At 41.2% G+C, this 26,467-nt stretch overlaps 1 protein-coding gene across 1 annotated transcript in view; it reads right to left on the bottom strand.

Moving 5' to 3' along the window:
- PIK3C2G (phosphatidylinositol-4-phosphate 3-kinase catalytic subunit type 2 gamma) overlaps positions 1 to 26,467 on the bottom strand; it is a 185,437-nt gene that overhangs the window by 26,170 nt on the left and 132,800 nt on the right. Inside the window, exons 25-30 of the mRNA XM_053977983.1 lie at positions 25,617 to 25,726; positions 17,721 to 17,913; positions 17,020 to 17,141; positions 16,764 to 16,811; positions 12,140 to 12,248; positions 2,883 to 2,958 (exon numbers count right to left, since the gene is read on the bottom strand). Of these exons, the coding sequence (XP_053833958.1) occupies positions 2,883 to 2,958; positions 12,140 to 12,248; positions 16,764 to 16,811; positions 17,020 to 17,141; positions 17,721 to 17,913; positions 25,617 to 25,726 (658 nt within the window). The remainder of the gene's footprint in view (positions 1 to 2,882; positions 2,959 to 12,139; positions 12,249 to 16,763; positions 16,812 to 17,019; positions 17,142 to 17,720; positions 17,914 to 25,616; positions 25,727 to 26,467) is intronic.

Below are 26,467 nucleotides of genomic sequence, written 5' to 3'. Positions count from 1 at the left end.
AGATACAAACTCAAGAGAAGAATAAGTTTGATATTAAAATGTGTTTTATAGACTTTTCTTTCTTCCTCCTTTTTTTTTTTTTTTTTTTTTTTAAGGGCTTTTATAAAAGTCTGATTGTGAAATCATTCCTGATATCTGCTCTTACTGCCTTGTAGTGAGCTCGGTATAATGAAATGCTGACAATGTTCAGGATAACTCAAAATTCACCCCACTGGGAATACTGATTCAGTATTCATGTCAAGTAAATTTAACACTGATTTCTAATCTCTCTATTGCTGGGAGCAGAGTACAAATTCATAAATTTTAATTTTTATTTTACTTTAGTAAGTGTAATTACCTACAACATTTATAAATTATAGCAGTGTAAGAGAAAGATGCTGGTATGATCAAAATTCATAACTTGATCCTATTGGGCATTAATCTTATTTCATATTGATCCTAACCAAGAGAGAGATGATTTCTTTTGCTTGAGAGAGAAGCTACCAGACCCATGGAAAGCTACAGCCCATATTAAACTTGAGTTATTTTTCAAAAGAGACAAATATTAAGACCCCTATAACCTCAGAAAGCAATGAAATTTGTGTGTGTGGGGGGGAAATCTACCTATTATTCATGGCAACCACCTCTTTCCTGCAGGCTCAGTGAATTTAATTCCTCCCCAGACTGATTATGGCATTACTCCAGAGTTCACCTCCAAATCAAGAGTGTTTCTGGGCACCCTCAGCCAGCAAGAACCTCTGGGGCCATTTTGCTCCTCCCAGCAGCTCCTTGTTTGCTGCCTGGCACCTTGGCATGACCAGACACCTCCTCCTGCCTTAGCTGGCCTTGTGTCTCCTCTGGATGCCACCAGTGTGCAGAATGCCATGGAACAAAGATTTCTGTGAGCTCTCTGGGGCGTGGCAGCAGCCTGGCTCCAAAGATGAGGTGAAGAGTAGAAGAAAAGTAAAAATAGAAATAGATATGTTTCAATCATTTTCTCAGGTGGGCAATCAGCACACTCAAGGCAGGTTCCACAGCTCCACAGCTCACCACAAACTGTGCAGCACCCAGAGCAACCCAGGCCATGCTTCTTTTTTCCCTGTTTTTACCAGGTCTAAACTCATGGTTTGGACCTCTGTGTGTGCTGCTGCTGGTTCATCAGTAAATGATAGTGATCAATTTTCTAGGCTAAAGAGAGCTGCTTTTGTTTGTGGTTTGGGTTTGTTGCTTTCCCCTGTGTTAAACAAAGGTTTTGCCCTAAGTGAAGCATCCAAACTTTAAAAGGCAGAGTTCTTGAGTAGGAAAAAATCCAATCCCCCTGTAACCTCACTGCTGGAGGCCAGAGACACACTCCTCTTCCCCAACCCTGTTGTGACCCTCACCACCAGTAACTACAAAGTGAGGAACAGACTGGGTAACCTGACACACAGCTCTCATCAAACACCCACTAAACACGTTCTTGCCTCGGTTTCTTCATTCTCTTCCTTGATTTTTGCTGCCACTGACAACAAAAATAGGTGGCTCATCCTTCAGACTACACTGGCTCAGGACACTGCTATAGGAATTATGATGTTGCAAGTTATTTCTCAATTTTCCTATAGATTCAGTTCGTGATTTTGCATAAAACTTTTGCACCCAGATTCTGTCTAATAATTAGGCAGCTGAATATTAGTGGCATATCAAAATTATTCTGAGGCTTTGACTGCCTTGTGCCTCTGCCCACTCTGACATCTGTATCTTTGCTGAAACTCACCTAGAGGGAGATAGGGCCCATGGACCCAGATTACACGTTCCTAGCACCTAGGACATCTTTGCATTATCTCCTTGATCCTTTGTAAAAGTTAGAGCAACCATTAGTAATTTTCAATAGTCATCATGGGTTTAATATGATAATGGCATGCCCTAATCAAATAAACTCCACACAGGGGGAATCTTCCAAAGGCTGAGAAGCCAGAATGGGATTTATTTTGTTCTGATGGATAAAAAAAAAAAAAAACTGGTCCCAGCAAAAGAGATAATGAAACCTCTGTCTGCAGAGGGATTAAATTAACTTAATGGACATGCAAACTAAATGTGCAGAGATACAATCCTTTCTGAAATGTGGAAAACTGATGATCTTGGAAACTGTCCTATCACTTGGAGCACATAACAACCAGCTGAATTGTTGTGGTGCAGAGTGCAGCTGCAGACTCCTTTATGAGGTTTTATTTTGCCCAAAAACTGAGTACAGAAGATTATTATCAGTGCAGAACTAAGGCAGTGGAAGACAATAAACATTCAGAGTTTACTTTTTTATGGTTTATGCTTTGCCTCTTAATGCTGTAATGTCAGAAATTAGATTAAATTAGGCGCTGGACAGAAGAGGAAAATGGGTTAAGTATTTAGATAGGCTAAGGGAACAGTGCAGCATCTCATTTAGCCAGAAGTGAATTACCACAGTCATTAATAATGTATGCCTAAGCATTAACATAATGTTCTGTTATTTACTTGCTCCACTCATTGTGAAAATTACTTTAGAAGTCACCCCTGATTTTCTTTGCTTGTGCAAGCACACATTGTGCTTTGTCATGACTGACATCCCTTCCTCCAAAACCTTAGAATATTTTGTTTTGTAAAGCAAGAAACTTGCCACAGTTTGTGTAAATGAACTTTTGCTTTGCATATAAGCATGTTTAGTCAAAAAGAAATGAAGCAAGGCTGAAAGGAATATTAGAAGAAGAAAGAAATCTACAGGTGACATTAACAATGCATTTTCAAAACCTTGAGAAATCAGGAATTATTTGTTGGTATCCGTATATCCTAAAAAAAACCCGAATCATCTAAAAATTTTAGACTCACCTTTGCATAAAACTATCAAGGATTATCATTTCTTAGAAAAGAAATAAGAATGGTAATCCACATACCTAAGGTCAGAGATGCTGAATGTTCTGCCAAGGTATTTTTGGACCAGTTGAGGAAGAAGCTGAGTACCAGCTCATTCTGCAAGAGAATACAAACACTGTAGGTAACGTGCTGCACTCTGTTCCTTGTATCATTCTCCCCCAAGAAGACTGTTGGTAATTTTTAATACAAATATTAGAGTTGGCAATAAAAGGCAGCTTTTCCCTTTCCATCACGAGCCAGGAGCCCAGGGAGTGACTTCTGCTCAGGCACTGGGAGGATGATGATGGTGTCCTTTAGCACTCTCAGGGATGCTGCATTGGTGCCTACCTGGCCCCTTTCTGTCAACACACTTCAGCCAGCAGAGAGCTGCAGGGGCCACAGATTTGTGCTCGTGCTCCATCTCCAGCAGCTCCAGATTTGTACCAGCAGCTGCAAGTGCTGTGACAGAGGAGCCCAGCTGTGAAACAAAGGCAGGAGACCATCTCTGCCCTGAGCTGGGCAGTCAGCAGGAAATGGGACTGACCCCAAGTACCTGACCCCGTGTGTGCCTCCCTGAGGCTCAGGTATTGTGCAAACCTCCCTCCCACAGCAGCTTAATGGACACTCCGGCTGAAAAGCTCCATGCACAGTTAAATCCTACCAGAAACCCACAGGGAGTGAAAGGCATGATCATATTTCACCATCCTGTTTAAAAGACTAATCCACCTTATGTACTGCTATAACTTTTATTTTTATGTACTGACCTGTGCTGCTCTAGTGAACATATATAACAGGTAGTTACATCCAGCTGGAGAGAATTAAAACAATAAACCAAATCCCCAGATTTCAGTATTTTGCGAGGCAATAAAAACGTGAATTCTTAAATGGACTCATGACTCTGAATCAAAGCTGGACAGTAATTGCATTTTATTAGCTTTTCATAAAGCCATATTTCAGAATGGCCATTCTTTAAGAGGGTTAGAACTGTTACATTCATGCTGATGTTACATGGACTGACACTGTAATGAATGGGTAGGACAAGAGACTTTTCAGATTCCAGCATTAAAATGTCACCATTGTTTTTTTCCAGTCAGTGGAAAATAATGTGTCTCTTATCGGCAAGATGTACTTCATGTTGCATTTGTGTTGTTTCAGTTTGACAAGATGTAGCATAATTTGTGCAAGGAAAAAAGAAAAGGACAAAAGCAGCAAGTGAGGAGTTAACATGTGGTTACAGCAGACAGAGGAACAGATGTGTATGTTCAATGGAGAGATAAGATTTAGAAATCTGGATTTATTTTCACAGTTGCCTTTCATTTTTCACTCTACTGTTTGGAGTTTTTCCTCCCACACTGATATTTTCTTTAAAACAAAAAATCAGGGAAAAAAAAAAAAAAAAAAAGAAGAAGAAAAGAAAGCAAAACCAACATAATTGTTTTCCTTGAATTGAATGACAGATCCTTAAGTTATTAGCAGTGGGCTGCCAATACACCTGTCTGTACTGAGCACGAGTAATTATTCTCTCATCTGATGAAGACAGCTTACAGGGGCAAGCCCATACACCTGCCACAGCTTCCAGCAGCTTTAAACAGCAGAGTTATTCCCTAGGGGACCTTCACTCGCTCTTTCAGCACAAGTCCCAAGTGTAGGAAATCTCCAGGGTTGAGTGTATATTTTTGGCAGCCCAGCCTTTTTTTTGACAGCATGAAAATAAGCAGAGAAACTCAAGTGGCCCTATGACTTCAAAGATCTTGAGAGAAGTAGGCAGGAGGTGGAAATAAAGATACACAAACTGACTTGAAAGAGAAATAAAAAATTCCACACTGAGCAGCATGGCATTCTTTTTGCTTCCTCTCCACCTACTCCTTCTGCAATAAATGGAAATGCAAGGCAAGTAATACAAACCAAGAGGTTTGTAAATAGGAGGTGCAGAGAATTGTTTCAGGCAAGAATTCCAAAATCTCATTCCAAAGGAGAGAAGGCTGAAAAAAAAAAAAAAAAAAAGACATTTAGTTTGAGTACAGGAGTGGAAACATGCAGAAGGAGTGGAAACAAACAGCTTAAACCAGGCATGGACAGGACAGGCATGGACCTGCGGGTGCCACAGCTGATGGCAAAGCTTCCTTGGCCCCTGGGGCCATCACACTCAGCTGAAGCCTGAGGGGAAGCAGCAAGGCTGATGTTGGCAGAAGGAAAACAAAAACTGGATGGAACAGACCATGTGGCAGGAGCAGATGCAGCAGGTTGTCTGGGGCAAGGTGCTCCAGGAGCAGTGGGGGGTGTCTCTGTGTCTCCTGGCTGTTTGTGCAGGTAAGCATTCTGCACACTGTGATTTAAAAGACAGCACTTTCCCCCTGACCTGTGCTAATCTGCCTGCTGCAGGACTCCACCACTTCGACTTCCACCAGAAAATGTAAAGTAAAGTGTAAGTAAAATGTTGTCTTGGGCTGGAAATGGGGGGTGCATTCTATTCACCATCTCTCAGAGCTGGGGCAGTTATCCTCTGTTCATGGGGCAGTTTTCTTTAGCTCTCCCACAGGCAATCCTCCCTCCAGGAGATCTCTGCTGTTCATGGCCAGTGAGTGTCCCTGCATGGCTGAGAAAATTCCATCATCCCATGGGGAGATGCTGTGCCCAGGGGAGGAGCCAAGCATTCCTACCTGGATACAATCTGAGACTCTGGGACACCACAGCAGCCTTTGCCCACTGCATTCCCAGAGGAGCAGCTTTCTTCCCCACTGCATTCCCAGAGGAGCAGCTTTCTGCCCCACTGCATTCCCAGAGGAGCAGCTTTCTGCCCCACTGCATTCCCAGAGGGAGCCCAGGCCCATCTCCAGCAGCCCTGGAGCTCCAGAGGAAAACTCCAGCCTTGTCCAGGATCCTGCTCCAGCAGAAGCACAGCTGGCACTGCAGGAGGGCTGAGCCCCCATGGAATGGCACTGCTGCCACCACCCTGACCCACAGCCTGCCAGGGCCTGCTCTCACTCTGGCAGGGTTGTTTTGTATTACTGCATTGTTTATTTTATTTTTATTTTCTTCCCTAATAAAGAACTGTTATTCCTGCTCCCATATCTTTGCCTGAGAGCCCCTTAATTTCAAAATTATAACAATTTGGAGAGAGCGGGTTTACATTTTCCATTTCAGGGGAGGCTCCTGCCTTCCTTAGCAGACACCTGTCCTTTCGAACCAAGACAAATCTGTCAATGCCTTATTAAGTTCCCTCTTTTCCAGCAGACCTCCAAAAACCACACTGAACTTTCAGGTGATTCCTGAATCGTTGAGACCTCCATCAGCTGGACCCCAGTTAATGTGACTGAAGCACAGAATTAAGCCTGCAGCCAAGCACACTGCTAAACAAAACCAGATCTATCAGAGCTTTGAACATCTGTGTGAGCTGATTGAAGGTGCAGAGAGTCCATTTCTGACCCAGCAGTTTTTGTTACACAGAAATCACTCTGGGTGAGAATCTCAGAGACCCCGTGATGGTCTTTGCAGAAAGGAGGGCACTGAGCATGACCAAAGTACTCCCTCACCCTTTCCCCCATTGGAATTCTTACCTTTAAATCAGAAAATGGAAATTCCATAAATATTGCACACTTAGGAAGTGCTCCTACCATTTGTCTAACCATTCTTACCTAATAAGACAATAATCTTCAAGAGGTGATTCTCATATTTTTGCAGGTCACTCAGCACATTATCCCCAACAGGAGCAGACTGGTCTGTGTGGTCAGTCTGGCTGGAACTCACAGACCTTTTTTCAGCCATTTAACTCAAAAGGCACAAACTCCACCTTTACCTGCACTAGGACACAACTGAAATAAAATACTTCAGTGGCCTTGAGGGGCTGGCACAGCCCTGCACGACTGCAGCATAGGTAGAATTTGTCTGCTGCTCTCCATCAGAGACTAACCAGAGAAGCAGTGTGCAGTTTGTGAAACACAGCCTGGTTCCAAGCCAGATTTAATTTCAATAGAAAGAAAAGCAGCCTCCCCTCTGCTTCCAGCTTTCTTTTCAGCTGTGCTAGAGTAGATTTGGGGTCAGAGAACACCCATGCTCCTATTATACTTTCACAGGACGGAGAGTCAGCAGGAAAGAAAGCAACCAGAAAAAGCAGACCTTGGTGCAGCTGTTATAACTTCAGGAAAGGACAGGGGAAGAGAGAGGACTTTGAACCCTCCCCATTTTGGCTCTGCTGGATGTCTTGCCACAGGAACACGGGAGTGGTGGGAGTTCAAGGGACCCACATACACAAAAAGCACTTTGTTCCCCCACTTTATGTACCCTCACAGAGGCATGTGGGAGCTTTTCCCTCATCTCTGCAAATCCCAAGGAGCACCAGCGAGTAAAATAGAAATGAAATATGGGAAGCTCTTATCAAATTGATTACTTTTACAGTGTAAAACATTAGTCACCCTAGAACAATGCTGTGGTCCAGGTTTTTACTGTGTACTTGAAAATGAGTGAACATAATTTACAATCATTTCCATTTACATCCTCTTTAAAGTCCTTTTACAAAGCCTATAAGTCACTATAAAGCTGTTTATAGAACCTACCCACAGCTGAAACACCATCAGTGTTTGCTTACCTGCCTGCACAAGGTTTATCTTCACCCCCTCAGTTAATTTGGATACTTAGAAAACCTTTATAGACTCAAACTCCAAAGTACTTTTTTGTTTTACTGACTAACCTACTGTGCACCTGCACTTACTGCTGTGTTTGACACTGGGGCCAAAACCAGACTTAATTAATGCAGCCTTACATTGATTTTGTGTCCCCAGGCAGTGCAGAACCCTCCTATGATACAGCCATAAAATGAAGAGCCACCAGGGCAGCCCTAATTTCTGTGATGAGATTTGGGCTGCAATCACCATCCAACCCATCACTCAGCTGGAGTTGAATGAAACAGAAAAATGCAGCAGTGGGCAGCAGCTGTCTTTTGTCACAGACTTGCTTTATGCTTTCAGAATACACATATTTTTGTCCTCTTCCATGTCACCAACTCTCAGTTCAGTATTGGTGCTTCACCTCTTATTGGGCAGTTTCTTATTGGGCACCTCTTATTGGTGATATCACTTGGTTGTTTTGCCATTTAATGGAGCAAAACTCAAAGATTCTGAAGATTGTTGAGAATTTTGGCCTGCAGATCTAAAAAACTCAAGTATTTCAGTGTATGCAGATGATGAATCAGTCAGCAGTGGCGCAGCTGACCCAAAACTAAATATTATTTTGTTGTGATCAGAAATACTGACACTGGTCTGGGACAAGTAGAATGAAATTTAAAAAAAAATAAAATAAAAAGGAGCTGAAACTTGTTTTTCATCATGTCTTAATTGACTCAGTCTGACAATGAAGGTGCATCAACTTCTGCATGTTAGTGATTGATGTGATGAATACAGTTTGTTCATGAACACAGTCTGGTGAAGGAATTATTTGTAACAGTGCTAGCCTGAATTTTAAAAAGGACTACTATTCTAGGTAATTCTTCAATAAAATCAACTAAGTGAGGCTTTTGCTTAAGGTAAACCACAGACTTAAAAAAATGCCTCGACTAGGGATGGACATGAGCACGTTTAAGCATTTAAACTGGTCCAAGAGCAAATATTTCCATCAATGATGGAAATATTCCATGATGTTTCTGCATTTACTGGATCTGGCACTAAAATTCAGAGATAGAGGAAGAGAAAGTTTCTGTCCATTAAAGAAGGGTCTGAAGAAACATTTAATTCCATTTGAGCTCCAGTGCAAATAAGAAGGCAGCTGTTTTCCACCTCTCCTCCTTCATTCCAGCCATCTAGCAGAAAAGGTCAGTGACATTCTGACTTACTCTCAATTACAATAAAATTTTCATAATCAGAACTTAGTCTGGACTAAAAAGCTTGCACTTAAGGCATGGCTGAGGAAGGAATTTGGATGTAATCTGATTCTTTCTTCATTTCTAGGATTTATAATTACTTGATTGGTAGAACCAAGCATGTATTCAGTCCTGTGTGGACTGGACTAAATTCTTCAGAGCAGAAGATGGTGCCTAGTCATTTAGGCTAAAGTGTTTACAGAGATTACAAGTGTTACAAGGGTATTTTATAATGAAATAAAAGCTCTTCTCCCTATCTCAGACAATACTCCAGCCTACTCTACAGCTACAATAAATTACATCTACAATTCAGCATAAAGAAATGACCGTAGCAGGAAAATAAAATGAATCCTGTTCTACAGGCAACTGATCTTCCTAGATGTCTTCACAAATTTGTGAGTTAATTATTTATTCCTACATAGTTTTACTATTTCACAGGAATGAGTTTGATGATGCTTGAGAACTGACAACTCACTAAATAGTTTCAGCCAGGCTCCTTAACATTTTGAGAAAAGGGACAAATTTGACTGCAAAGTTGTCATAGGCACAGAAAGGGATGAAATAATTGTATTTATTTTTATCAAGAAAACCTCCAGGCTTGGCTTTATGCTCAGACTAAAGCCAAGATAACACCATGATATTTTTAAAAGAATCATACCAAAGTGAAAAGTAAAAGAGAAGGGGATGCAAAGGAAATTACCCACCAACTGTTCTCCTTGTTCTAAGTGGGTCAGAACACGTCAGTATTTTCTAAATTTCTCCCACCTCCCAGCAGGAGAAGCATATTGAGGTAAAAATAACGATCCAATGTTTATGGAGTATCAATAACTGTAAAGGTTAACATCCAGAATTGCAGGTTAGCTGCATGAGGGTAAGGAAGATGATTTCCCACATTCAGCAGCATTTTAGGATGGAAACAATCTGCTCATTCCTCTGCTTGTTATCCCTTGCCCTCCAAGTAGCAGCACAGCCCTCACAGGTACAAAATTGCTTTCTTCTCCTCATGGTTCAGCCCTCCAGGCTGTACCAGCCTGGAAAATTCTTCACTCTCAACAGTTCCTAAAGCTTTCATTTTAAAAGCAGAATCAATACATGGTGATAGTCATAAATAGATATATAAATAAATCTTATTCTTGATTAACATAATGCATTACTAAGCAGCTTTGTGTTTGTGAAGCATGTTTTTCTCAGGAAACTGTGTGTTAATTAATGTCACCACTGGGTGAGGTGCTCAAATGAGTTACAGCACAGCTTCCTAAAAAAGTTTAAAGTTCTGGATCTAACTAATTAAAACATTCACTTACAAGCGACGCAGCCAAGTTTTCCATAATGACACACTTCGGATGATGACACTGACTTCCCAAAAAGCTTTTCCTTCAAACCAATCTTCTTTTGTGGCTCAGAACCACAGCAGTGCCTGTCCCCGAGCACATCTGCCCAGAGTCACCTGCAAACACCTCCGTTGTGCTGGGAGGACGTCCCCAGCTCCAGGGCTGCGTGCTGCAGGCCCGTAAAGGGAGGAGGAAGGACACTGGGAAGGACACTGGGATTTTCTGAGGAGGAGGCCAGGCATCCTGCTCTGGCTGAGCACCACCCCATGGAGCAGGAGGCACAACAGAGCTTCTGCGCACCGTTGCCTTGATTTTTTTTAAGATTTTCTAAAGCCTTCCGGGTTTACATTCTTGTAGCCAACTTTCTCACACAACTTTTTGTAAATAACTTATTGTTTTTGCATTCCTAGAGGTGGAGAAATTTGATGGACTGGTAGTTTGTCCAGTGTTGTTGGAGAGGTGGCACTTTCACCCTCCAATCCACTGGCACCTTTGGAAAACTATGAATGCTGGAGTCAGAAAATAAACTCAACAAACTCACCTTTTTTTAGCCTCACAATAGCAGCGGCACGCATCGTGTTATCTCGTGTCCTGTGGTGACAGTGCACCGCTGGGAAATGTTTTTATGACTATCCCAGGGCTTTCAGCAGCCCAATTTTTCAGCTGTAGATCAGGCTTCTGCACAGCAGTGCTTGGCCCAAATTGAAAACCCCTGTACCTTCCAGCAGTCCAGAGCACAGCAGAAGACACTGAGCTCTTCATTTCTAGGTCACGGGCTTAGATCAGCTTTTCCTCAGCTGTGACCGAAGGGCGCTGGTGTGAAATAAACCCACGGCCACAATGTGAGGGTCAGAAAGGAACCACAGCACCCTCAGGGCTGGAAGGGACCTCTGGAGATCACCCAGTCCAACCCTGCTGCCACCCTGTAGCAGGGTCACCCAGAACAGGTGACAGAGGAACACCTCCAGGTGGGTTTGGAATGTCCCCAGGGAGACCAACCCCATGACCTCGTGGGCAGCTGTTCCAGGGCTCTGCCACCCCCAGTGTAAAGAAGCCCTTCCTCACGCTGAGGTGAAACTTCTTGTGTTTTACTTGCACAACAATCTACCCAAACTTGAGCAGATTGTTTGGCAGTGTCAGTCAAAGGAGCCAAGCACCCAGGGCAGCTGTTCTCACCAAATTACGTGTAACTCAGTGAGACAAAAAGATTTTTATCCTCTTTGGAAATCTTCTCAATTTCAACTCAGGGCTCAGAAGCCATATTCATATTAATAAGAAAACTTCTGTTTGTTTTGCATATGGACAATTTCCTCTTTAATCTCCATTTCAAAGTCACAGCTGGGAAAGTTATATAGTTAGGCAGCAAACTTTTTTTCCCCCTCCTGCAAGATGTTTGAGATTTTGGAGATCAAACATCCTGTCATACACTCTTTTAGCTGTCCCTACTATGAAACCCAAGCAGCCCCAGTTTGTGCTGTGGCCCTGAGGTGCACAAGGCTTTGTGCTGGCCCAGACAATGAAAAGTCAATGTTTGTTACCATTCTGGCTCTCCATTTTCAAGCAGGAGGAGAGCCTCAAACCTCAGAAAACAATAATGAATAAAAAATGAGAAAACACCAATTTTAATGGACACAGTGCATCATTCTGATGTTATTGAAATGTTCTGGGTTAGGTCTTATGCTTGCAAAACCTGTTAAATACATTTTGAAAAGAGTATTTCTGGGCTGAAAGAATGGAACTTTTCATTTAACAACTGTCAAAATCAGACTTTTCAATATTTCAAAGCTTACTTCTTTTTTTAGACATTACATTCCTCAGAACCTACTCCTTACTGTCAAAAATTCAGTGAATCACTACTTTTCAATGGCAGCAAAGGAAGAAAAGTTTTTTTTCTGAAAAATGCCCTGCCAGGTCTAATAAACTATTTCTCAGTCATACTTGTCTTTGTCTTAAGTTTTGATGAATGCTGCAATGGTTCCATCCCAAAATGCATCATTAGATGTGTCACTTATGGTTTTTTTTTTTTCCAAAACAGGCAATGGAAAATTTCCTGAATCTTTTGGTAAAATGCTACTAGAAATCATGTGCAAATAAAAGAAATACTGGAAATGCTCACATTTGCCAGTTTCCTGGAGCCACTTAATAGCTGCTTCAGATAGAGGTTCAAGTCCTTCACTCTCTTATGTTCAAGATCCGTAAAAGGTAAATGCCATGGGTGGGGAAACCTGCAAAAGAAGAATATTCATAAGCAGAAGTCTTGCATTGTATTTACTGAAAATATTTCCAGCTGCACTTAACAGAAGAAAGCCAAGACTTCCTAAGAGGTTTTGCAGGTAAGGGAAGGAATGCTTACAGGGTAAGCTTACAGGTCACATTACACTCACTTTCTTCTAATAATTTGCTGGTAAATTGTCTCATACTGAAGCACTTTTCCTCTCTAAATAATTAATTTAAAAGTAAATAAATAAACAAATCCTAAAAGACACTTCTTTGCATTTTATGGTCTCTAAATAGATTTAAATAACTGGCCCTTTATGATCCCAAGAAAACATTGCTTTTTTGCACAACAGATCTCTGATCTCAGCCCAGAGTTGACATATCCTTACCACAGAACATTGAGCACCAAAGCCTTACAGCAACAATGTGACATTTGATGAATATATCATTGCTTGCATTTTTACCTCAGCTATTTAGAGTGTAGATAAGGTTTTCAGAGTAGGCCCCTGATCCCATATCTAATTCCAGGTACTAGCATAATAAAAGTAATATATGAAAACAAATGATCATCACACTAACAAAATCAATCCCAGCAAAAGCAATAACAAAAAACAATAGCTAAAGTAATGTTCTTGCAGAATTTTTATTAAGATGAATTTAATTTTGGGTTAGTAAACAAATCACATATGCATAGAATGGCCTTGTGTCAATTTTCAAGTACTCTGGTGGTTGAAAATGTCAAAACCTCCCATTTTTTTACTTGAATCATCTTAGCATTTTAGAGACAATGCATATTGGATCAGTCAAAAGGCTAGAGTTTTAACAACACACACAATCAATTTAAATTAACCTTGCCCTGACAAAGGGTATTTATCTCCCAGGCTGAAGGAGCATCAGAAAAGCTATCTGTGTTAAATTGCACATAATGGGTTTTGTGGTACAGGTTGCTAATAGCAGGATTCATAATTAACATGATGCTTTATGTCCTCTAATGTATGAGACAGAGAAAGGCAGAAGTTTTCATCTGGTTGTGTTTCATGTCCCACCACCACCACTGTAAACAGTCAAGCGTGTCTTGTTTACAAACCTCTTGCTTTTCTGCTGATGCCTTGTGAAGGCTGACCTAGACCAGAGGCTGGACAGAGCTAAAGAATAAAGCAGGGATTTGTTAAAGGATCTTCTCCATGGATCCACCTTGGGCAGCACCAGAGCCCAGCCAGGGCTGCACCCAAGAGGAACCAAAATGGTCCCAAAATGCACGAGCGCTCCCGGGGGCTCTCACTGGGATCAGCTCTGCTCCATTTGCACCTTGCAGTTCATTGTCCCATTCCAGCTTTAGCCCAGGCACTCCCATCCTGCTTGTTTTTCTCTCTCCAGCCCACGCTGTTTGTGCTCCTGGGCCTGAGCTTTGGATCATTTGTCCTTGGTGCCCAGCTGGAGCAGGAATTGTTTTGTCTCCCTGCTCTGTGAGAGATCTCACCATCCCCTCGTATGAAGCTCAGAACTGCACAGAAAGCAGCACAGAAAGTGGAAAATATAAAAGCTAAAACCTGACTCATCACTGCTATGAGCTTTTTTTTATCCAATAGATCTCAACAGGTATCTGAAGGGTTCAGGCAAAGATCTGTCTAGTTTGTGATACTCTTGGCCAGCCTTTAGGAAGGCAGCTGCAAAATCCTGTGGGGAAAAACTCAGAGCTGGCGTGACTTAGTCTGGAATTAAAGCAGCGAGGGGGCAGGATGACATCAGCATGCTGCATGTATGGATGAACTTCTGATGGTCCCTGCCCATGGCACTGCAGGACCAGGGCTCGGTTAGGGGCTGCACAGATGGAGAGGAAGAGGTGACTCTTGCCTCACAAAATCACAGTGGCAGGGCACATGATGAAGAGGGGAAAGTGACACGACCCTGGCTCGGGACACGACCCTGTTTCATGACACATGTGAACAGCACAGATAAAAGCAGAGCCCAGGTCATCTGGAGCACAGAGGCTTCTTTCAAAGGGTGGGAGAGGAGAACAGTTTGGGAGCAGCTTAAAATGAATTAGCCTGTGTAACACAAAGAGAGAGCTCTGGCTGGAAAGTGCAGGCCCTCAGAAGATGCATCCAGAGCACAGGGGCCAAACAGAGGACAGAGAAACTGCAGATTGACAGCCCCAGTGACTGCTGCAGTGAAGGACAATGTGAACCTTGTGGTGGCACTGAGCCCTTCTGTGGCAAGCACATTTCTCTCTCTCTCAGGATTTTTTATTGAGGTGCACAGAGAGAAATGTGCTTGCCACACCCTTCTTTTAAAGCCCTTCTTGCTTTTGATGGAGCCTGGCTGTGCTGTAAGTGGCCCTGCCCTTGTGAGTGCCCTTGTGTTAGAAAAGGTGAACTTGCCATCCTCATACTTGGCATCTACTTGAAATGGATCAGAAAAATATAAACTTGCACCGTGAGCAAACGTCCTGCACAGAACATTGCATTTCCTACTTGTCTGAACGTTGTTCTGTGTATAAGTCTTGTCACCTACATGTGTTGTTGGGTGAAAAGATTTTTGGCACTTTATAAAACAATAATTAAACACAATTAATACCCTCTCAGAAATCAAAAGAGAAGGATGGTGCTAGAGTGCAAGGGCTTGCTTAGGGCAGCTGTGTTTCTAACTTGCAAATATGGGCTGAATGAACACATGTCAATAGCAAAATTTCAGATTCTGGGAACTCTGAGCTTTTGCCATATGTTTCTTACAATACACTCAGTATTTAGCACTTGTATGAAGCACTCTCATATTTCACTGTTTTCTCCTAATGAGACATGAATATGTACAATTCCATAGAATCATTACAAAGCAGGAACCAAATCCTTTCTGTTAGCAGTTCCAATTATTCTAGCAATATTAAACATTTAAATTTTTTAATCAGACACTTTTAAACTGATTTTGTGATTACATTGTGGAACAAGGCTTTTTCCTTCCTTTCAAGCATCTGGCATCAGCCAGAGCTGGAGCTTTGTAACACACAGGCAGACTAATGTTCTGATATGGCATGGCAGTTTCAGTAATAACTTCCTATAAAGAAATAATTAGGTTTTTTATTATTAGCATAAAATCTGGGATACATGAAAAACCTCAAATTAATGAAGTTCTGTTAGAACACAATGCAAAATTTTAACATTAAAAGATGTGCCTATCAAGAAACATCATAAAATGAATTGTTTTAACACAATCTTAGGGAAAGATCCTGCAGTGACAGGATACTGCTGGGACTGAATGATGGCAATGAAGCACTGGAGCTCCTAAAGACAGCCTCAGTATATGCAGATTAACCCTCTGTGAGTTCTGAAGTGCTCTTTAGCTGTGAAAATGTTGCAAAGGATTTTATCAGAGGTAGATTTATCTGAAAAATGACTAGCACTATTTTTGAAATTCACTGCAGGGTTTCTGAGGTTTATGTGTTTCCAAAGAGAAATGTGTTTTCTTTTCAAAGGGCTCTGCTCACCACAGGAAAAATTCATAAACAGGTACTTGTTAAATATTTTATTTTACAACCCAATAGTTAGCCTGCAAGTATCTCCAAATCAAAACCATGATTCAAGCAATTTCAGTATTTGTTTAGTGAAATTTCAATTCTCACCAGCTGCTGCAAACCAGCTCATGTGAGAAAGCCATAATGAATCAAATTGGAGTCAATAAAATCCCCTCAGGCAGGAGACAGATTCTCTAGAATTAACTAACCTTAAGCCATTTTTCAGAATGCTTCTCATGAGCTCAGGGGAATATCACCCTTGGATCTGAAATTTGTGGATTTTAAGTTCAAACCATGTTGTCTGTGGTTATTTACTTCATGTCAAATTCAAAGACCTTTCTCTTTTTCAAGCATATCACTTGAATCTCAGCTTGGTTCAAGTAAGCTGCTTGTATTTTAGGCCAGCTTTATGGTTTTTTTTTGTAGATTGAGCTCGAAGAAGGGCTTGTACCAGGTGAGTCAGAAAGACTCAGTCCTGTCTAAGAGAGGACTACTTTGTACTCACTGGTGAGTGCAGTACAAGGTACATGATATATGTAGAAAAAAATCACTTGTATTTCTAAAGCCATGGACAATCATTACATAAGGCAAAGCTGGTTTATATGAGACAGAAATAAACCATGGGACTCACTACCCCAGGAAACTGTAAAGAAATAACCTTCAGAAAATGAAAAGCAGGAACGGACATGCACATGGATAGAAAGTAATATTCAGAATTATTGCAAGTAATGACAGATTTTTTAAAGGATGTTAAACTGAATTATGTGAGGCACAAAGTATTGGGCTGGGGGGCAGGATAGTATGTAAGATTATTGTGTATTTCTCAGCTGGGGGAATGGGCACCATGTTGTAAAAGTGTTCATCACGGTGCTAGACTCAGAGATTTCTGTTCTGATCCACTGTGAACATTCCTACATTGCTTTAACATATGGATCTTGCTATGAGTTTTGATAAACATCATGAAGAAAGTAAAAAAACTATTAAAGGCACCTTTAATTAAGTCAACACCACTTACCCTTTATTTTCAGGAATAGTTTTGTCAGGCCCAAGCTGCTCCCCTTTTCTCCTCCCATTAAAAAAGGAACAATAAAATAGAAAACTTAGACCGCCACAATGGTCTGTGATTCAGTTTCTTCTGGGGCTGAATAGGAGGCTTGATAGAATATGTCACTCTGCCTTTGTGTTTCTGTGAATATTCTCACAGATTTATCTGAGCCCAGAAGAGAGAACCACTTAACAGCAGAATAACATTGACTATTATGCTGCCTTACTCTGGGAGGGCATGAGATGGGAATTGCTTCTGGAGATGGCTGTGAAGTTTTGAGAACTGGTGGAATGACTTTTCCACGAAGGTGACCACATTGCAGGTTTGCACCACCTGGATGAGGTATACCTGTGTTGGGGGAAAAGGAGAGGCAGAGCAGAGAAATGATCAAAGAGACAAATTAAAAAAAAAAAAAAAAGTACAAGAAAATATATAGGGTGACTTCAACAAAGAAAAACCTTCCTTTAATGTAGTGCCAAGTGCCAGAGAATTCAGTTTGTAATTCATAGTCTTTGCTGCACGGGAAGAGAAACTTGCCTGGGTAGCATACAACTCAAACACTGAAAGATCACTGCAGTGTGTGAAAACCAATAGTGCACCATTAAAGCATCGTATAACAGCCTCCAATTTCTATTAGGCTTCCTAATTTTGTGCCATGCTTTCCTTCTGGATGCTTTAATTAGCTCTTGATTTATTTTTCACTATAGGGAATGAACTGTTCTCCTTAATGGCTCCCTGCAAATATCCGTCTGCCTGGTGCTTTTGCTCTCTGGTAGCTCGCTGCTTATGGCACCACTATTCATCCCATGATACTTGTAATGTAGCACAAGCACATCTTCTATAAAGGAAGAGGGAGAGTGCATGACTTCTTGAAAGTGTCATTAAGGATCCAGGGAAATGAGGGCAAGCAAAGCACACGATACATACGGAGTCAGGCTTCCTGCTGAATCCCAGAATGGTGGCCCGTGCGATTGACCTCTCTGTGTCCAGCACCATCCATTCCTGGGGGACAGTCTCTGGAGCTGGAGGCTTTGCAGAGCTCCCCACTGACATCTGCACAAGCGTGTGGATCAAGTTATTGAGTTTAACAGGAAAGCACTCCAAACTTTCCTTTATTTTCCTGAGGAACGAACAAACACAAGAGGCGCTATTTATGCTTTTTTTTTTTTTTTTTTGTTTCCACTCCTTGACACCTCTTTTTAATGGATCCAAGTCCAAAAAATCCCGACTTCTAAAGCCTACCTCACATACCCCACCACACACCAGTCACTGCTGTTTGCACTGCAGCACATCCAACCCCTGAGCTCCACTGCTTAAAGGGGTGTTCTTGCCACAGCCTGCCTCAAGGCTTAGCTTGCAGCAGCTATTCCTCATGAGCTGGACACTTCTTTCAGACATCAGGGACAAGCAGAACGTTTCCATGTGTGTTCTGAGGAGACCCAGGGTTGAACAGCACGTGTTCATTTTGCTGAGCAGGAGAGGAGGCACTAGTTGTGGTTATACTTATTTTTGGTTACGCTAACCTCACATGAGCTTACATGTGTTTGAGCAAGACTCTTGGATTCAATTTGTGATTTAGCTGAGCATGATGTGTTGCTAAATCCTCTACCTAGCTCTTAAAAGCTCGATCCCTGTGGAACTGCTTAAGATGAATTAAAAAAAAAAAAAAGAGAAATTTTCTCCTGGTATCTCACTCCATCTCCTCCCTGTGCAAGTGGAGCCAGAACACTGTTTTGATTGCCTAGAGTTTTGAGATCTTTCATCAGAAGAGACACAATAGATTAAAAAAAACCCTAGATAAATATGAAGATATGTACTGCAAATGTGAGAGTGAACTCGACTTGAGAAATAACACTACAAGATAATCACAGGTCTTTGAAGAGTGAGATGCAGTACTCTTTAGAAAACACTTGCTCTCTTGAATTCAATTGCTAATTGAATTTTAAGACCTATTAACTTCTCATGGTAATTTTTTTTTTGTTTCCCTGCTTATTTCTACAGCTCTCTGAAGGTATCCTATACCTGTTCTGGTTATAGAACAACAATCCATTAATTTCAAATTATATGGCAGCAAACCTCTACCAAATTGTCAGGGTGTTGCTGTGTTTCCTGTTTTTTTTTTTATTTTAATCTCCCAGTTTTGGATTATATCTAACTAGGTTACAAGGGCTGACAACACCTTTAACCACCTTCATCATGCCTTGTTCAAAGCTGAGCAAATGCTTCACCTGTCATTTCAGATTAGATTTTTATTCTGTGAGTGGGTTGGAATGCGTAGTGCAATCATTTGAAATCAAGTCCATTCATTGCATTAGCCTAATTTCCATGATCTCAGATGCTCTGGCTAAAGTCTGTAGCTTCACAGATGAAACCAAACCAGAAAGAATAAAGAATATTCTACCTACAGGCATCTCCCCAGCTCACCCCCCTCAAATTCAGATTTTATTCAAAATAGTGTGTGAATTTATCATACACTAATTAGGCATAGTAAACTGAGGAAAGATGTATATGCTCCTCCTAATGTAATACAAGGAAAGGTACCTCAGAATTGATTTGGTTAATTATCTTAATTATTAATTACGTTCTTCAGAAACAGATACAAACTATTTAATAAATTAAGCAAATTAACACTCTGATGTAAAACAAGAAAACAAATCTCATTTCAAAATATTAGTACAAAATCAATTCAGTGATGATTAACTCGGCTGCATCAGGGTGAACTCTTCCTTTTTAACTCCTATGTGTTTAATTTAATGTGTAGTTTAAACACTTCCTAAATCACTGAGACATTAGGTTATAGAATCTGTAACTGGCCCTATTATGGCAGAGCAGTTAGGGAATTTGCCACATTAGTGTAAGAGAGAGAAGTGATAACTTTGCAGCTAAACACGCTGCATTTTAATTTACATAAAACAGGCCTCAGCTTGTAAATTACTGCTAATTCAGACATCATCACTACACAGAACTGCCTGATGTCAGACTACCACTGTTCCTTCCATGGGGCCATTAGGCTTCTAAAACACTTTTAAAACCCAGATTGCTAATCACATACTTTAGATCTAAACCAGAGCCTTGTGGTGTCATCGCTGCAGATTTTTCCTGTGAGTTATTTGAAATGATTACATCTAAAATCAAATAAGGACAGAAGTATGAGTTGTTTTCTCCCCCTCTCTGTTTTGACTGCATGCAGTCCTCTTTGCCAGGATAGAAAACATTAAGCAAACCTTATTACATGTAATCAATTAAGAATTCAAGGCCTATTCTGCATCTCCCCAGCAAGGTGGAACATCTCTGCTTGTGGCCTTCTGCACTTTCTCTCAAGGGCAAATTGGCTTGAGGAAACCCTTTTCCCCAAAATCTCTTCCTAACTAAATATGGAGCAATGTGGTACATCAAACCCATGTGTCTTTATCTTTTTGAGATTTTGCAGTTTATTTTTGGCTTGGATATGTTCAGTGACCCAGTTTATCACACTGTGGTATCTGATTCCCCTTTCTGCTGGCATTTTTTAAAGTTCATCCTGAGGACCAGTGGTGACAGTTTCTCCTTGAACTCTCCCAGATCCTCTTACACCTTCTTTTCTCTAGCCACATTAAGCTTAGCAATAGTTGAAAGCAGTAAGGTCGTGGGTATTGTTTGTAAAAATCCTCCTCTTGCCCCCTAGCAATTACCACCTTTGCCTGTGCCCAAAGCTGGCTCTTCCTTCACAAAGAATGACAAATAGTTTCTTATTTATTTGAGAGCTGTGGTAGCCCAGGCTGCATGGAAAATTAGTGCCTGATGGTCTAGAGATAGCAAACTAAGTGAAGAGTACAAAGGGTATTAAAAGCCAAGGTTAATCAGAAGAAAACTGGAAACTGTCATTAACTAGAGTAATATGAGCAGTGAATCCAAATATTGCCAACACGGTTTTCAGGGAGAAAAATGCTATTTTCCACATGGCAATAACTGTTTACCATGCAGATTGGTGTCTGACCTACTTCTCAGGAAAGAAAGTTAAATATCTGGGATTATTGGAAAGTAATGACTTTCAGCTTTCCACCTGCTGAATTGACTTTGAATTTCAGATTTGGCTTCTTTCTTTCTACAGAGCTGTCAAATTACAGTATCGGGTAAAACATGAACAGACTGGCTGGCTGCTTGTGTAAAAGGAGATGGATGAAAAGTTTGGCTGATGTTTTCACGAGTGACTAGTGGTAGTTTGCCACTTTAGTTTTAGGAAGCAGACATTCCTTATGGGGCTTATGGGTATTCTGAGGGCTGGTGCTTAGATTTTTCAGGACACAACAGCCTTTATACACCACAACTATTATTACTGGCTAATTATTAAGATTTTAGCCTTGGTGGATATTTTTTATCTTTCTTGCTGATATCCTGCTTCTCATTTTCATCTAGGCCTGAAAATAATTTAGGGTATTATGAGCAAAATTTATTTCCATGGGATTCTCAGATGTTAATGAACAGTGTTTCATTTATATTCCACATTTCCATCCATGAATTTACTAAGCTCCATTTTAAAACAAGTTATATGGCCCCATATTAATAGAGTTTTCCAGAATATTACTGCTGTCAGCAACAGACCTTTTATAATATGAATTCCTCAAAAAACATAAATTCAAGTAGGAAGTCTGCCTCCTCCTCCTTTGGGGCACATACACCACAATCTTTACAAACTACTTGAACATCACTGAAATAAAGTTTAGTGTTGTAGTTTGGTCCATTCCCTTTCAGTTCCCTTTTCCCAACTTCCACTGTCTTTCACCTGTTTGGGAAATTTTTTGCTGAAATACCCTCAGCCACCTGAGAAACGGGGTTGACTGATCAGTTTGAGATCAGCATCATGTTTCGAAAGGAGTTGCTGTGGAATGTCCAGCTGGGAGCTGCTGGCATTTGTGGTTTGGAGTAGATGTGCTTGACCTTGGCAGCGACAGGTACCTAAAAAATGAGTCCATTAACAAATAAACAAAGCAGCTGACCCAAGCAGCATCCCCCTCCATCAGGCTGCTGAAGATATGCAATGTGCTCCCCTGGTAATTGTCAGATCCACCCTGCATCTCTTATTCATGGGTTTCTATGAGTGGGTTAGATTGCACACTGCAATCAATTGAAATCAACTTCCATTCATTGCATTAGGCTAACTTGGTGCTCTTAAAACCAATTTTAAATACATATCCCTGTGCAGGCACATTAAAAATGTCAGGCAGCCTGCCACACCATGCTGACATTTGAAGACATCTGCAGAAAACCATAGAGGAAATTTATATCCAGAGGTAAGATGGGTTTCCAGTTTCTGATAAAACTGTGCTGTCAGGGGAAGAGGAAAGGAGGGAGGGGTAAGGATCAAATTGAGTTTCAAGGATCAAGCTGAGTTCAGGGCAGATGCTGGAGAGACAACGATGTTTCATTTGGCAGTAGGTGCACAGGACTGACAAGGAAACACAGAAACTCTTGTTTAACTCTCAATTGGTGCATTGTTTATCCACGATGTGAGGGTGTGACCTTCCAGAGGGCTGTGCGCCGCGAGGCTGAACGCCGCTGCTCATCAGCTCAGAACAGGGGACTGACCCCACGTGGGAGCACAAATGACACCACAGACTGTTGCACATGACTTAAATCAAGAATGAGACCAAAGGAATTCAGTAAAACACAGAATGCTTTAGGAGCCTGAAAGGGGTCAGTGCATTACAGTCCAAACTCCGACACAATTGTTCTGCCGGCCAAAGAGGTGGCGGCAAAGAACAAATTAACATCGCTCTGCCAGGAGCATTTGTGACATCATTCATCATTTCATCTTGTTTCTAAACAACACCAGGGCCAGTGTCAGTGTTACTGCTGAACCAAACTCAGAAAATTGCTAAAAGCAGCCCATTCCTACAGACATACAGAGAACAGTGGAACAGTTCTGCTGTTTCCACTAGCAGAAGATTGGGATTTTCTGTAGACACGTTTTAGGATTGAATCTGAAACATTACAATAACTACCTTGTACTTAGAACAAGAAACACCTTTCTGTTGGCAACGGTTAACATTCCAACTCTCCTTGTCTAGAAAAGAGCTTGTGAAAAACAATGAAGTGCTTTTGGAAGCAATTATAGAGAAAAAGGAGCTACAAATTGTGAGGGATTTGAGAACTACTAGAAGTTGTGCTAATAATCAGAACTTCCAATTTCCTTGTCTTTCTAAGGGCAGTTTGAAAAATAGATACAGGAATAAGCCAGAGATTGACCGGGAAAAGTATGTAACTGGTTTTTTTATCCTATCAATATTTTGTATAAGAAAAAGATAAGGAATAAAGATGATGTAGGTAACATGAAGCTCACAAAAATCTCAATATATTTACATCCCTAAAGCCAGGTTGGAAAGTGTTTTTACAGAGGGGCAGTCTCTGCATGGATTTGGGTATCAGGCCATCCCAAAGTCTTTATTTTGAAAAATGCCTGGATACAATTTCCAGAAGTTAAAATCCTACTAGACATGAGGCCTGATATTATCCCCATGTTCAAACATATTGAAAAGTTAATACATTTTTTTGAATACAGATATAATGTTCAAATGAATAGAAATTGAAATAAAGAAGAAAAGGAAGAGAAATGAGATCCATGGAAATTCATGAACTAATGTAAAGGGATTTCCTTCTTGCAAATGAGCATGTATAATAGAAACATATCCGAGGAATATTAATGAATAAAATATGCACTCGAGCAATATCTGTCTTTTCTACGTGATGCAATGATGGACAATAACAAAGCTTCAGCATTTTGAAGGAAATTGGAACAACAGCTCTGGAGCTTGCAGAATGCATTTTAGGAGAAAATGCAGTTTCAAATAAGAACAGAGCCCACAGCACAGCCAATTTCTTGGTGTGCAGGAATTGAGTGGAATTTCCTTCATTTTCTTAACACCACCCCTAACAAGAAATCTAAGGGGAAGAAGGATATTCTGGCTTCTGAGTCCTACCTATAGTCTCTGGGAGCTGAACAGGATTTCCTAAGCCTAACACAAACCTCTACCAGGACACAAAGCACAGCAACTCTTCCAAAATCCATATTCTGTTTTAAAATGTTAGTATTGAATGGCCTTTGCTCCAAGGCTCAGTTTCACACTATCAGAATGGGTCCGGTCCAGACTTGATCCTTTCTGAAAATGTTCTTTTCTTATGTCACCTTATGGCCTTATGCCACATGCTTTGGCTGAGGAAGACTGCAGGTGAATTCCCACCCTGAAGTCCCTAACCCTCAGAAGAAAGGGTGTGGAGATCCAGCCCTGCCCTGAACCAAATCTTCATCCTTACTCTTCCAGCTAACCAAGGGCTGCCAACCCAAACCATAACTGACCCAGCTGGAAACTGATCCTTTCCACCTCCAGAGGGGCAGCAGCTCTGAGCTTTGCATGCCACTGATGCAATTTTCACTCTGAAGACTCTGGTTTTCCTGCTTGTTTTGTATATCCCAGCCCACGAGAGACAGACACAACCACCTGAACTAGCTGACAGCATCAAGACTTCTACAGTTTAATTAGAAACTGCATCTTTCCTATTTGAAGTGGAAATAGAAGTCTGTAATTTGGGAATATATGAAATTTTAAAGGAAAGGATAAGGTAGGAGTTGATGGTAAATGTGAAGCTGTAATTAAATTTTAAAATATAACAGTCTTGCTAAGGGGCAGGAGTGAAAGCATATGGAAAAAGCAGGTGCTACAGGAAAAGGAACTCAGTGCTATGCTGTGTATAAAGTCATGGAACAATAGTTTTGTTTGACAAGTTCTTCTCTTCTTTTTTTTTCTTTCCAAAGAAATGTCATCCTTAGAGTCTCTAGGTCTCTGCCTCAGCCCTCTCCAAACTCGCTGCCTTGGTTTCCTTAGACTGTAGCAGATTCTAGTGCATGGAAAGGAGACATATAAACAGCAGACTTTTAATTTCCCAAAACCTTCATCAGGTCAGAGGAGGCTGTGTTGCTTTCCATGTGTAGAGGGTGCCCAGGGAGCAGGAATTCACAGTCCTTGGGAAATGATGGTGCTGCTCAGGGCAGACTCTGACAGGGAGAACTTGTCTCATGCTGTGCCTAGAACTGCAGTGGGTTTCCAGTTCCAGAGGTCTGCCCTCACTCCATCTACAGCAACAGCTGGAATTATGTGTGATGCAGAGGCCTGACCTGAAAGATCAGGGCTGAGGCTCTTAGACTGACTTTATGCACATCAGCTGCAGCTCCTCCTCATGAATCCCCAGCCATTATCATGAACAGGTGAAAGGTTTCATTATCCCAACACCAGTGAAACTTTAAATAGATCTATATTCACACACAAGGCTTTTCTGCGATTGATCTGTTCATTGTTTACAAACAAGAACCAGCACTGTTTGGCAGCTGGAGAAACTATGGCTAGCAGAGGGAAAGCAGATTATCTGAGGCAACACAAAAGGTCAAAAGAGGAAGAGAAAAAGGAGTAAAATGCAGAAATTGAAGAGTGACACTCAGACTATTAACAGGTTGAATCTCTTTAAGCAGTCTAAATATGTTTGCATGTAGCTGCTGCATTTAAAAACAGAGAGAAAATACTAAATACAAATCAGGATGGTTTCACCATGAAAGCCTGAGAAATCTCCAGGCACTGAGTGACTTGTTACAAGTGTACCAGAAATGCACAACTGTTTCTTCCAGAAATTTGAGGAAATTGGTTACAACATGCATAAGGAATGACTTTTTAAAAGTAAACATGTGAAGACAAATTATCCTTTTGTGTAATTCCCCCGATTAAGCTTCTTAACATAAGAGAAGAATTGCTCCATGCCTGAAGAAGACAAGGTTTCTGGATAATATTCTGGTTTTACCTTGTAAAGTAGCTTGTAGCCTGGAGATCTGAGTCCTGAGGACGGAGGTTATCATACACATATTTCAGATCCTGGATGCTGTTCAGCTCAGGCAATCCTGCATGCAGCATCTTAATGGAAAGTAATATTAGTTCATTAGTCCACTGTTCTATTGAAAAGAAATTTAAATGAAACAGGCCTAAGTGAGAGAAGAAAACAGTCTTGTAAAGCAGTTTTGCTGATCTGGAAAGTGGTTCTGATGCTAGAACAATGCCTGGAACAATAAAGTGAATATACTGCAATGTAAACCTTCACCCTGAGGCACCTGAACGAGGCATGGGTCAGAATCAATGATCCATTGTAGTTATTTATTTTCTCTTCTGATACCATAACCTCAAGGTGTGCACTGCTAAGCCTCCTTCAGATCCTTCTAATGGAGATAAAGGGAAGGTGGCCAAATTCAGCCACCTGAACAACAGTAACCACATTTCTGTGGTTGTCTTAGCCCTAATTCAATTTAGCACAACATCACCCTCTCATTTGTAACTCCTGGTTCCACCAGCACTGCTCTGGGCTCCTCCTGCAAAGGGATCACAGATTCACTCCCTTTACAGTCAGAGGAGGAGAAGAGCTTCTTCAGACTTGAAGTCTGAAGCCTTGAGTGGGCAGTGAGAGCTGCCCTCTGGAGCAGCTATCATTCTCCATGCATGAGGGACAGAGCTGTTCTAGTTAGCCAGATTGGATTCAAAAACCAAATAATGCCAATATTCCCCTTGCAAAGTAAAATCTTGAGCAGATTAGACAGCTCAGTGTGCCCAGCTGCCCATACAGCTCTCTCCAGGCATTTTCAAATGTCAACAACAACAATAAAA

Source organism: Vidua macroura, chromosome 5, assembly GCF_024509145.1.
Source record: "Vidua macroura isolate BioBank_ID:100142 chromosome 5, ASM2450914v1, whole genome shotgun sequence".
Classification (NCBI taxonomy): domain Eukaryota; kingdom Metazoa; phylum Chordata; class Aves; order Passeriformes; family Viduidae; genus Vidua; species Vidua macroura.
Note: the sequence above shows the minus strand (reverse complement) of the source record. Positions and strands in the feature narration are given on the sequence as shown.